At 45.8% G+C, this 12,490-nt stretch overlaps 1 protein-coding gene across 3 annotated transcripts in view; it reads left to right on the forward strand.

Annotated features, from left to right (window-relative positions):
- DENND1A (DENN domain containing 1A) overlaps positions 1-12,490 on the forward strand; it is a 257,523-nt gene that overhangs the window by 187,571 nt on the left and 57,462 nt on the right. For all 3 annotated transcript variants that reach the window (XM_032232687.1, XM_032232685.1, XM_032232686.1), the window contains exon 14: positions 12,152-12,253. In XM_032232687.1, coding sequence (XP_032088578.1) covers positions 12,152-12,253 — 102 coding nt within the window. The remainder of the gene's footprint in view (positions 1-12,151; positions 12,254-12,490) is intronic.

Consider the following 12,490-nt stretch of genomic DNA (forward strand, 5'->3'; position numbering starts at 1 on the left):
ATGGATGGACAGACAGACAGATAGATATGATAGTTGATGGATGGATAGACAGACAGATATGGTAGTGGGTGGATGGATGGATGAATGGATGGATGGATGGATAGATAGATAGATAGATAGATAGATAGATAGATAGATAGATAGATATGGTAGTTGATGCATGGATAGATGAACGGATGGATAGACAGAGACAGACAGACAGACAGATAGATAAATAGATATGGTATTTGATGGTTGGATGAAGAGAGAGAGAGAGAGGTTAGTGGATGGATGCATAGGTGGATGGATGGATGGACAGACAGAAAGACAGAAAGATAGATATGATAGTTGATGGATGGATGGATAGACAAACAGACAGATAGATATGGTAGTGGGTGGGTGGGTGGATGGATGGATGGGTAGACAGACAGACAGACAGATAGATATGGTAGTGGGTGGATGGATGCATGGATGGATAGACGGATGGATGGATAGACAGACGGAGACAGACAGACAGACAGACAGACAGATAGATAAATAGATATGGTATTTGATGGATGGATGAAGAGGCAGAGAGAGAGAGAGAGAGATGTTAGTGGATCGATGGATGCATAGGTGGATGGATGGACAGACAGACAGACAGACAGATATGATAGTGGGTGGGTGGACGGACAGACAGACAGACAGACAGACAGACATGGTAGTGGGTGGATGGATGGGTGGGTGGGTGGGTGGGTGGATAGTTAGCGATTCTCCAACTAAAAGGACCATTTTAATACAAAATCCACACAGCTGATAACATATGGATTTTCTTTCCACTGATGGCTTAGAGCAAGAATTCTTCACTGGAAAAGTTGTTGTGTGAAAATCCAGTAAAATGAAGGAAAGAAAGGGGTGCCAAAAAAAAAAAGTTTTGAAAAGGAAGTCTTGTACTTTTGGAGATGACAAGTCTAAAAAAAAAAATACGGATAAATCATGGATGCGGTTTGAAGTGGGTTTATTTCCTGCAAACAACAGAAGGGACAGAAGCTGACACACACATACACAGCCTCCTTAAAGCTTCCTTGTCACATGGCTTCAACATTTCGGCATGGCTGCTACTGAGATACGGAGGAGAAGAAATCAGAAGCAGTCAAGACGGCTCCTTGCTTTATGCAGGCAAGACTAGAGGGGTGGACAAAAACCCCACCTCACCCAAGGGCAAGGGTCAGCAACCTTAAACACTCAAAGAACCACAAAGGTCCTAACTGGAAGCCCTCTGTTCAATTCTGCAGCTGACCGGAAGTTCAGTTCCCCCACCATAGAGTCTCCCCCTAGCATAGCATCCTTTTTCCTCTGCTGACCAGAGGTTTGGTTCCCCCACCATAGAGTCTCCTCCTAGCACGGCATCCTTTTTCCTCTGCTGACCAGAGGTTTGGTTCCCCCACCATAGAGTCTCCTCCTAGCACGGCATCCTTTTTCCTCTGCTGACCGGAAGTCCGGTTCCCCCACCGTAGAGTCTCCTCCTAGCATGGCATCCTTTTTCCTCTGCTGACCAGAAGTTCGGTTCCCCCACCATAGAGTCTCCATCTAGCACAGCATCCTTTTTTCTCTGCTGACCAGAAGTCCGGTTCTCCCATCATAGAGTCTCCTCCTAGCACAGCATCCTTTTTCCTCTGCTGACCAGAAGTTCAGTTCCCCCACCATAGAGTCTCCTCCTAGCACGGCATCCTTTTTCTTCTGCTGACCAGAAATTTGGTTCCCCCATCATAGAGTCTCCTCCTAGCATGGCATCCTTTTTTCTCTACCTGTCCTAAAGCCCTATCAATTGTGGAGCCAACCGGAGACAGGGAGCCACAGCAGAGGGATGAAAGAGCCACAGGTTGCTGACCCCTGCCCTAGGGAGCTCCCCTTCATTCTTCCATAAAGTGGGGTGGCTATATCAATTCTCTTCCACTATTATCAAGTTGACATAAAAAAGAGAGAAAAGGGAGGAGAATGCCATGCATACCTTTGGCCAGAGTCAGGTCTCCTATTTCTACAGCTAGCATGTGAAATGCACACGTTCATAGCCTGCCGCAGCACCTTGTTGGTGGATGTGACACAGACAAAAGGGAGGGGATACAGGGGTAAGGTTCAGACACCATAAAGCAGTAATCAGTTTTGGCTCTGCAGAAGAACATGCCAAAATGTTGATCCTAATAAATGAATGGATTTCTTTTTAACCTTGTCTCGAGGCTCGTAAATTAATTAGGTCATCTTTTGGAAACTTCACAGTAGTCATGTAACTGGGGGATCAAAAGACAGAAGCTCACTTTAACAATCTCCTGCTGGAACATGGTTGAACTAGATTACCTCCAGGTCCCTTCCAGCCCTAGGTTATCCTCTGAAGCTGCGTCGATTGCCAGGCTTGTAATCCTGCCTTCCTCTCCTTTTCCCCTCCCTCCCTCCCTTTCTTTCTCTTTCTTTCTCCCCCCCCCCTCTCTCCTTCTTTCTTTCTCAGCAAGGGAAGCCTGCTGGGAGCAAAAACAGAGCACCTCCACCCCCCAATTTTGACTGTGTAATGTGCAATCATCAGAACTTTCTTTAAAAAAAACCTTTTTTAAGTATTTTTTTAGTACCGGTTTGGGTGAACTGGCCCGAACTGTTAGCATTTCACCCCTGGTTTCTGACAAGCTTCAGCTGTACAAATCGGGGAAGGCAAGAAAGATTCTGTGGGGGAAAAACCTGAATATCCTCTGGTAGGATAGGTCATATAATGAGTCCTGTTAGGTCATGAGCTCTTCTTCTGTTAGTCCACCAGCTCTCTGCTCTGTCATTATTGATTAAGCTGCTCTAAGTAGAAGAAGACGCAGATCTCTACAAGATACTTTTGAAGGAATTATTAGGTAGACTGTATAGTCTTCCTCTTGCTCATTGTCCCCATTCTAGGATTCTTCACAATGGATAGGTGATGTCTTCTGATCAGAACATTTTATTCAGTTTCTGTAGAGAAAATGACAGGTTCCTTCAACCTTAGCCTTCTTCTTTCTATGACTTTACTCACTATAAAGAGGCAGGTAGCGTTCTCTAAGTCATAATTCCTTGGCAAATCTAGACAGCATCCTAAAAAGCAGAGACATCACCCTGCCAACAAAAGGGCGTCTAGTCAAGACTGTGGTTTTCCCATTTGCAATGGATGGCTGTGAAGTTTGGACCACAAGGAAGGCTGAGCACCAAAGAATGGAGGCCTTTGAACTCTGGTGCTGGAGAAGATTCCTGCATTGAGTCCCTTGGACTGCAAGGCCATCCAACCGGTCAGTCCTAGAGGAGATCAACCCTGACTGCTCTCTAGAAGGCCAGATCCTGAAGAGGAAACTCAAAGACTTTGGCCACCTGATGAGAAGGAAGGACTCCCTGGAGAAGAGCCTCATGCTGGGAACGATGGAGGGCAAAAGAAGAAAGGGATGACAGAGAAGGAGGTGGCTGGATGGAGTCACCGAAGCAGCCGGTGTGAGCTTAAATAGACTCCAGGGGGTGGTATAGGACATGAAGGCCTGAAGGAACTTTGTCCATGGGGTTGTGATGGATCAGACACAACTTCGCAGCTAACAACTACAACTAGTCATAATTCTGAAACCAGGGTTCCTCTCCTTGAGAAAAGGGTGTGCCTTCGGCATTTAGTTATGCCAGCCACATGACCACGGAGACGTCTTTGGACAGCGCTGGCTCTTTGGCTTTGAAACGGGGACGAGCACCGCCCCCTAGAGTCGGGAACGACTAGCACATATGTCCGAGGGGAACCTTTACCTTTACCTAATAAACAAGCCCTAGGAATGACATGGGTTTGGAAGAAGAACTTCAGAAGATCTTTTTCCAAACGGGGAAAAGAGAAGAGCTTATAAATCCACAGCAGGCATCTCTGATGGCTTCAGGCTTCCAGCCTGACAAGGTGCCAGCCCTCAGTGTCATTCTTTTTTTAGAGGATTAAGTGTAAGAAAGAGTTCGGCCATCAACGATTCCGGTCTCCATGGAGCTAACTGTCCTTCTTTCCCTCCGTCTGAATTAAACTAATGCCGTGTCGCCTAGATTCTTGCATAAGTGTTAACAAGTTCACCTCCCCTGCAGTGCTGAAACTATTTTCGTAGCTTTGTTGCAGAGGTGTTAGAAGGGAAGGAGGAGGGGGGGAGACTGGAGCTGTCCTTGCGGTCACCAATTACTCTTTTCTTCCCTGGAAAACAAAGGGGAAAAGTTGAAATTTTGCTTTCTGTTTACCAAGTTCTCGCTGCTTTTTGTGTCTGACGTCTACGCCGCTTTCATGGAGCTTGCTGTGTGGACGCTTCGGCTGAATCCTGAGAGCTCCGAATAAATGAAGTTGTCGCTGGGGTAGAGAGGCTCTCAAAACGGGCAAAGGGGACACCTACCAGGACATTAATGAGCGCCTTCAGATGGTCTTGATTGACCTGGCAACCCTAAACAGATGAGGTCAATAGTTTGGGAGAACACACCCGAAATTCTAAGAGGGTTAGTTAGAGTAGAAAACTGAGAAAGTATGAGAAAGATGGAAGAAAGTAAAACACTTCTAGATTGTTGGCAAGAAAATTAGATGGTGAAGAAGGAGGAGAAGGGGGGGAGAAGAGGAAGAAGAAGGAGAAGAAGGGGGAGGAGGAGAAGGAGATGAAGAAGTAGTTGAAGATTCTATTCTTTCTTCTCCTCCTCCTCTTTCTTTTCTTCTCATTCTTCTCCTCCTCTTCCTCCTCCTCCTCCAGCTACTCCTCCTTCCTTCTTCAACATAATCTCTTCTTCCCCTCCTCCTCCTCCTCCTCCTCCTCCTCCTCCTCCTCCTTCTCTGTGTTTTTGCTGGATCTCCAAGGCCACTTTCCCATATCGTATCAAGATTGCTCATTCCCCCGGAAGGCAGGAGCAATCCTTTGCACAATTCTGCTTCTGATCATCTTGTGCCCGGAAGCGGTGGGGTTAAACTTACCCAAGAGGTGAGGTGCGTGGCCAGGTAGACAGGTGTTAGCTTGCAAAGCTTCCCAGCCATGCCAGCCAGTCAGTCATGGAGGAGAGCCGGATCAGCGGCTGTTGGGGAGTCAGGATTACAGAGATTAATGATGACCTGCGATAAGCTACAGCTGATGCCAAGCCCTTCCCCCCCCCTTTACACCTAATTAGCCTCATTAATGAGTCTCCTGCTCTCCACGGAGAGGGGCATCCTCCCCGGAATCGCAGGCAGAGATGCTTCTCCCAGGTAGACGTATGCTGAGCCCCCTTCATTATGGATCTCATCTGACTCTCAGTCAGGTGAAGATGGCAAGGGAGCTTAACCAGAATTGTGGCTGTTCACTGTGGCTCTTATGAACCGAAACTATTAACCCTTTGCTGGAAGAAATTTCCCGAGTTTGTTCCCAGCTGGGACACACCACAGATGCTGAAAAGAAATGGATGCAGATGTTGTGGCCCGCCAGCTGCCAGTGGAGCTGGCGGAAGACTTGTACAATGGGGTGGTTGGGGAGGAACTTAGGACCAGTTCTGGGGCCTGGGAAAGGCTCTGATGGATGCTCTGGGTCAGACGCACAGATAGATCCAGGGCCAACCACCATTTCCCAGCCACCGGAGAGGCAGCTGCCTTTGGAGGGTGAGATGAGGGAGGAGGAGGAACAGCTGGGGCCTACTCCAGAAGCAGGTATGCTCAGAGCAGTTAGGAGAGGAGAACAATGGAGAACAAGGAGTTGACTCAGGAAGCAAGGCACACATGGACACTGAATGTCCCCTCCCTGGCTGGGGAATAAAAAGAAGGACAGGGGAGTGGTTGTCATAGGAGACAACAGTTCGTATTTCTGAAGACTTTGCTCATCGCATTTCATGCCACAGAGACTTAAATTGCAGCCTTTGGGGGGGGGAACGACTTGCAATTATCACAAGGAAATGATAAGGTCTGTTACAGCAGTTATTGCCTGGACTTTTCAGTGGGTGAATGTCATTAATTCACAGGAGATAAATAAAGAGGGGTTTTTGTGTGTGACAAGGAGTCTGTTTCTTGCTTCTGCTAAGTCTGGGTCAGAACAGCAGAAGCCAGCTGCCAGAAAGTGGAATTCTTTTAATGCAGGAAGGCAAAAAGCAAAAATTGACACTGCTCCAGCGTTCCTGGCTTGCAAGCAGTTTTGGGAGTGTGAATCTTGGCCTTTTAATTCCCCTTTGAAGCTCCCAAAATTTGATGGGGTCTGTGGTCATAACTTCACCTTTGAAAGGCTATTTACCAGGCCTTGCTGAATGTGAATGAGAGGAATTAACATTCATTTAATAAAAAGGGGGTAGGAAGAAGGAGTTTCGGTTTACCTTGGAGAGTTTATTTTTTAGCCTGATTCCCCTTATCTTAATGGCTCTACTTAAGTGTTTCTGTTACTTTTGTAACAGCCATTTGCAGGGCTGCTCTGAGTTTTCCTTTCAGCTGGTGCTTCTTTCTTAAAGCGGGAAGGGCTGGCTTGAGTCTCTTGGCACTGTTTTCAGAGGTTTCCAGTGCTGTCTTTTTGGGGTATACTTCCCACACCTTAAAATTCCCCGGGATGTTTTTTTAAGTGAGATTGTAAGGTAGAGAGAATCCTGGGTTTTCTTGGAAGAGCATTAAAGCGTCTGCACTGAACTTCGTGGCATTATCAGGTGGTGCTCCTTCTGAGAATTTCAGGCCAAGCATCTATTCTTTTCTTTTTCCAGTACAGCTAGTCCTCAACATACGATCACAACGGAGGCCAGCATCGATGCTGCTACAAGAGACATTTGTGAAGTGATTTTTGCCCCATTTTACGACTTTGCTTGCCACTTTTGTTAAGTTGTTCAATTAGTAACACGGTGGAACAGTGAATCTGGCTTCCAATCATGGGGGTCAAATTATTCTCCAAAGCAGCAGAGGGCAGGACAAGAAACAATGGATAAAAACTAATCAAAGAGAGAAGCAACCTGGAATTAAGGAGAAACTTCCTAACAGGAAGGACAATTAACCAGTGGAACAGCTTGCCACCAGAAGTTGTGGGTGCTCCATCACTGGAGGCTTTTAAGAAGAGACTGGACAGTCGCTTGTGGTTCTCCTGCTTGAGCAGGGGGCTGGACTAGAAGACCTCCAAGGTCCCTTCCAACTATTCTCTTCTATTCCATTTCATTCCCATTCCATTCTATTCTATTTTTCATTCCAATATTCTATTCCATTCCGTTCCATCCTATCCTTCCGTTCCATTCCATTCCATTCTATTCTATTCTATTCTATTTTTCATTCCAATATTATATTATATTATATTCCATTCTGTCCTATCCTATGCTTCTATTCTATTCTATTCCATTCCATTCTATTCTATTCTATTCTTCATTCCAATATTCTATTCCATTCCATTCTATTCCGTCCTATCCAGTTCTGTTCTATTCCATTCCATTCCATTCTACTCTATTTTATTCTTCATTCCAATATTATATTATATTATATTCCATTCTGTCCTATCCTATGCTTCTATTCTATTCCATTCCATTCCATCCTATCCTTCTGTTCTAGTCCAGTCCAGTCCAGCCTAGTCTAGTCTAGTCTGTTTTCTATTCATTACTACAATCTCTTCTTTTCCTCCTCCAAAAGATGCCACGTTCCGGGCATGGCTTCTGAGACTGGTGCATGCTTTTTTGCCTGTGTTTGCTCAACAAAACGGTGGCACAGGGGAGGTGTAACGAGAAGAGCAGCTCTTCCCGGGCGTGCTTACAACACAACACACACTGACTCACACAAGGGCCGGAGATCCAGACCTGGCCTTGCAGCGGGCCAGGCGCCGGTCTGCTGGGGAAACGGATGGCACGACGAGATCCGTGCGGGTTGTGTGTCTATAAATCTAAGACGGGAGAAGATGGTGGTGCCCACGAAGGGTTTCCCAGAGCCAGGGGACCTTCCTCTATGCCTTTTGGCCTCCCGGCTAGTGGCCCATCTGCTCTCTGTCAGAAGGCACGAAGAGTGCGCTTGGACCGCTGCCCCAGACGTGTGGTGCTGAGCCGGTCATGTGCTTGTCTCCACGACAACTCAAGCTGTGTGTAAACCGGCCTGCTCTCCGCCAGATGCTTCCCGGTATCACGTGCTCTAATTAGACGATCACTTCTCCTCTCCTTCCCCCTCCTGGGGGGATGAAAGGCATCGGGGTGGCTCTTCGCCTGTGACTGAGCGGCGAAAGGAAGCCGCAGCGCGGATGGGTGGCGGGCCGCTCGTGTGGCTCCTCACGGGATTAGCACCCTTGCGGGGAATCTCCCTGGTGGGGGGAAGGATGGCAGGCCCTGCAAAACATGCAGAGGCTACTGGAGATGCATGCGGGGCTGAGCTCTTGAAGAGCGGCAGGAGTCGTCTGGAGGGTGGAGGTTTTTTGTGGGGTGGGGTGGGGGTTGCCCTGCTTTGGAGAGAGGTGGAAAACGATGAGCAGTGGAGAGTCTCTGAATTTGGAAAGGAAATAAACTTGCTTGACAGAGGCGTGGGGGCGCAGTGGTTGGAATGCAGCATTGCAGGGTAATTCTGCTGATGGCAGTTTGGCAGTTCGATCCTGAACAACTCAAGATTGACTTAGCCTTCCGTCCTTCTGAGGTGGGTCAAATGAGGACCCGGATTGTTGGGGGCAAGAGGCCGACTCTGTAAACCACTTAGAGAGGGCTGTGAAGCGATATATGTATAATTGCTAGTGCTGTCTGTCTCTCTGTCTGTCTTATCATTATCTATCTCTCTAACTCTATATCTATCTATCTATCTATCTATCTATCTATCTATCTATCTATCTATCTATCATTATCTATCTCTCTAACTTTCTATATCTATCTCTATCTATCATCTATTTCTCTGTCTATATCTATCATCTATCTATCTATCATTATCTTTATCTATCATCTATCTATCTATCTATCTATCTATCTATCTATCTATCTATCTATCTATATCATTACCTATCTCTCTGTCTCTCTATATCTATCATCTATCTATCTACCTATCTATCTATCATTATCTATCCCTCTATTTCTCTCTCTCTCTCTCTCTCTCTCTCTCTCTCTCTCTCTCTCTATCTATCTATCATCTATCTAACTCTAACTCTCTATATCTATATCTAACATTATCTAGCTATATCTATCATCTATCTATCATTATTTATTTCTCTATATCTATCTATCTATCATTATCTATCTCTCTAACTCTCTATATCTATTATCTATCGCTCTCTGTCTGTCTGTCTGTCTGTCTATCTATCTATCTATCTATCTATCTATCTATCTATCTATCTATCTACCTATCTATCATTATCTCTCTGTCTCTCTATATCTATCATCTATCTATCTACCATTATCTATCTACCGATCTATCTATATCTATCATTATCTATCTCTCTGTCTCTCTATATCTATCATCTATCTATCTACCGATCTATCTATCATTATCTATCTCTCTATTTCTATATCTATCATCTATCTATCCATCATTATCTATCTATCTATCTATCTATCTATCTATCTATCTATCTATCTATCTATCTATCATCTATCTATCTATCATCATCTGCCACAGTAGCGCAGTGGTTAGAATGCAGTATTGCAGGCTAATTTACTGACTGCTGACTGCCAGCAGTTCGGCAGTTTGATCCTGACTGTCTCAAGGTTGACTCAGCCTTCCATCCTTCCAAAGTCAATCAAATGAGGACACAGATTGTTGGCAACAAGATGCTGACTTTGTAAACCACTTAGAGAGAGCTGCAAAGCACTGTGAACAGTATATAAGCCTGAGTTCTCTCTCTCTCTCCCTCTCTCTTTCCACCTACCTACCTACCTACCTACCTACCTACTTACTTACCTTCTCTATATTTATCTAAGAGCTATGCTGGTGCAGTGGTTAAAGTGCAGTATTGCAGGCTAATTCAGCTCACTGCCCACTGCCAGCAGTTCAGCAGTTCAATTCTCAACGGCTCAAGGTTGACTCGGCCTTCCGGGGTTGGTAAAATGAGGACCCAGATTGTTGGTGGCACTCTGACTGCATGGTGGGGAATGGAAGGATTTATATTCTTTGCAGACAGCTGGTCCTTGTCATCCTTTTAGAGAGTCTTTGAGGCCACTTGGAAGTTTATCTGTGTCCTCAGAGTCACCTGAATGGTGCAAATGGTTGTGGAGCTGCCTTGGAAGTGTTGAAAGATCTAACAATCTTCAACACAGTCCTTTCAACAGTTCCAAAAAGGCTCCACACCCATTTGCCTTACTCAGATACTCCTGAGGACACAGAGAAACCGCCAAGTGGCCTCAATGACTCTCTAAAAGGATGCAAATGACCAGCTGGTCTTTGCATCCTTTAGAAGGTCATTGAGGCCACTTGGAGGTTTTTCTATGTCCTCAGGGTCACCTGAGTGCTGCAATGGGTGTCTTGGAACTATTAAAGTGGCCTCAACAACCCTCTAAAAGGATGCAAAGGACCAGCTGTCTACAAGGAATATAAATCCTTCCATTCTGCACCACCATCTTGTCAGAGCTGAAGAAGCTTCTTGGATGAGAAGCAAAACATCTTCAAAAGGCAAAAAACAAGAAAGTCCAGTTGTCTCCTGAAAAAGCCACCTTTGGGACAACCATGACCTGGATGACTGAGAAGCTTCATAGATATTGGTGCCAAAGCTCTGGATTATTATTATTATTTAATTAAATTTACTTGCTGGTTTTCTTCCCCCCCCCTCCCCCGGGAGTATGTCCATGAAGAAAATCTACTCTGGATTGTGAGTTGAAGGTATTCCCCACAAGTGCCCACGGAGCTCTCTTCTTGCAACTGCTAAGAGTTGGAAGACCATGGAGATCCTCAGTCCTCCAGGTCATGGTTGTCCCAAAGGTGTTTTTGGACTTCCTTGGTTTTTCTTTGAAAACGTTTTGCTTCTCATCCAGGAAGCTGAAGGAGCTTCTTGGATAAACGTCTTCTAAGAAAGACACGTTAAGAGTTGAGTTTGGGATTCCTATGTCCTTCATTGGGGAAGCTTGGCTCCACAGCACGTTCATTGGGATGGGGGGGGGAATATAGGTTTCCACCATCAATGTGTCCTCCCTCAAGAGACCCAGCCAAGACATCCATTCAACTGTAGTGTGCAGCGGCAGCTAAAATAGCCAACACAATCCTAAATTGCATTAACAGAGGGATACAATCAAGATCAAGGGAGGTACTAATACCACTTTATAAAGCCTTAGTAAGGCCACACCTATAATACTACATCCAGTTTTGGTCACCACACTATAACAAGATGTTGAAACTCTAGAAAGAGTGCAGAGAAAAGCAGCCAGGATGATGAGGGGACTGGAGACTAAAACAAATGAAGAATGGTTACATGAACTGGGCATGGCTGGTCTAGAGAAGAGAAGGACCAGGGGAGACAGGATAGCAGTCCTCCAATATTTGTGGAGCTGCCCCAGAGAGGAGGGGGTCAAGCTATTTTCCAAAGCACCTGAAGGCCAGACAAGGAATAATGGATGGAAACTGATCCAGGACAGATTCAACCTGGAAATGAGGAGGAGTTTTCTGACAGTGAGAACAATCAACTCATGGAACAGAAGTTGTGGGAGCTTTATCCCTGGAGGCTTTCAAGAAGAGGCTGGGCTGCCATCTGTCAGAAATGGTGTATGGTCTCTTGCTTGGGCAGGGGGGGGGGCTGGACTAGATGACCTACAAGGTCCCTTCCAACTCTGTTAATTTGTAAAGGATATTGAGACTGTAGAAATAGTGCAGAGAAGAGCAACCAGGATGATGAGGGGACTGGAGATTAAAATATACAATGAACAGTTGTAGGAACTGGGCATGGCTAGTCTAGGGAAGAAAAGGACGAGGGGAGACAGGATAGCAGTCTTCCAATATTTGAGGGGCTGCCACAGAGAAGTGGGGGGTCAAACTATTCTCCAAGGCACCTAAAGGCCAAACAAGGGATAATGGATGGAAACTGATCCAGGAGAGATTCAACCTGGAAATAAGGAGGAATTTTCTGACAGTGAGAACCATCAGCCCATGGAACAGAAGTTGCCTTCAGAAGTTGTGGGAGCTTCATCAAGAAGAGACTGGAAAGCCATTTGTCAGAAATAATACAGGGTCTCCTGCTTGATTGGGAGTGGGGGGTTGGACTAGATGACCTACAAGGTCCCTTCCAACTCTGTTAATCTATAATCTGTGACCCCCGTCCCACAATTTTCTTTTCTCCAGGAAGAGCCCATCACTTTCTGTGAAGAAACCTTCGTTTCCCACCGGTCGGCCACCATGCGACAATTCCTGCAGAATGCCATCCAGCTGCAGCTTTTCAAGCAGGTACCGTGTGTGTGTGTGTGTGTGTATGTGTGCACGCATTAAGAACAATCGCTGTTTCGCAACGTGCTGTGAAATACAGCTGGCCACTTTGTTCCCTAATTAGTGTAATTTATGGGTCAGAATGAGGTGTTTTCTGTGGGTTGGGTGTGTTTTTTCTCTCTCTTCAACCAAGCAAGCTCATGAGCTATTTTTAAGAGCATTGTGTGTTCTTCCTATTCTGTCTTCCATAATAGATGA

The sequence above is a fragment of the Thamnophis elegans genome, chromosome 16 (genome assembly GCF_009769535.1).
Source record: "Thamnophis elegans isolate rThaEle1 chromosome 16, rThaEle1.pri, whole genome shotgun sequence".
Classification (NCBI taxonomy): Eukaryota; Metazoa; Chordata; class Lepidosauria; order Squamata; family Colubridae; genus Thamnophis; species Thamnophis elegans.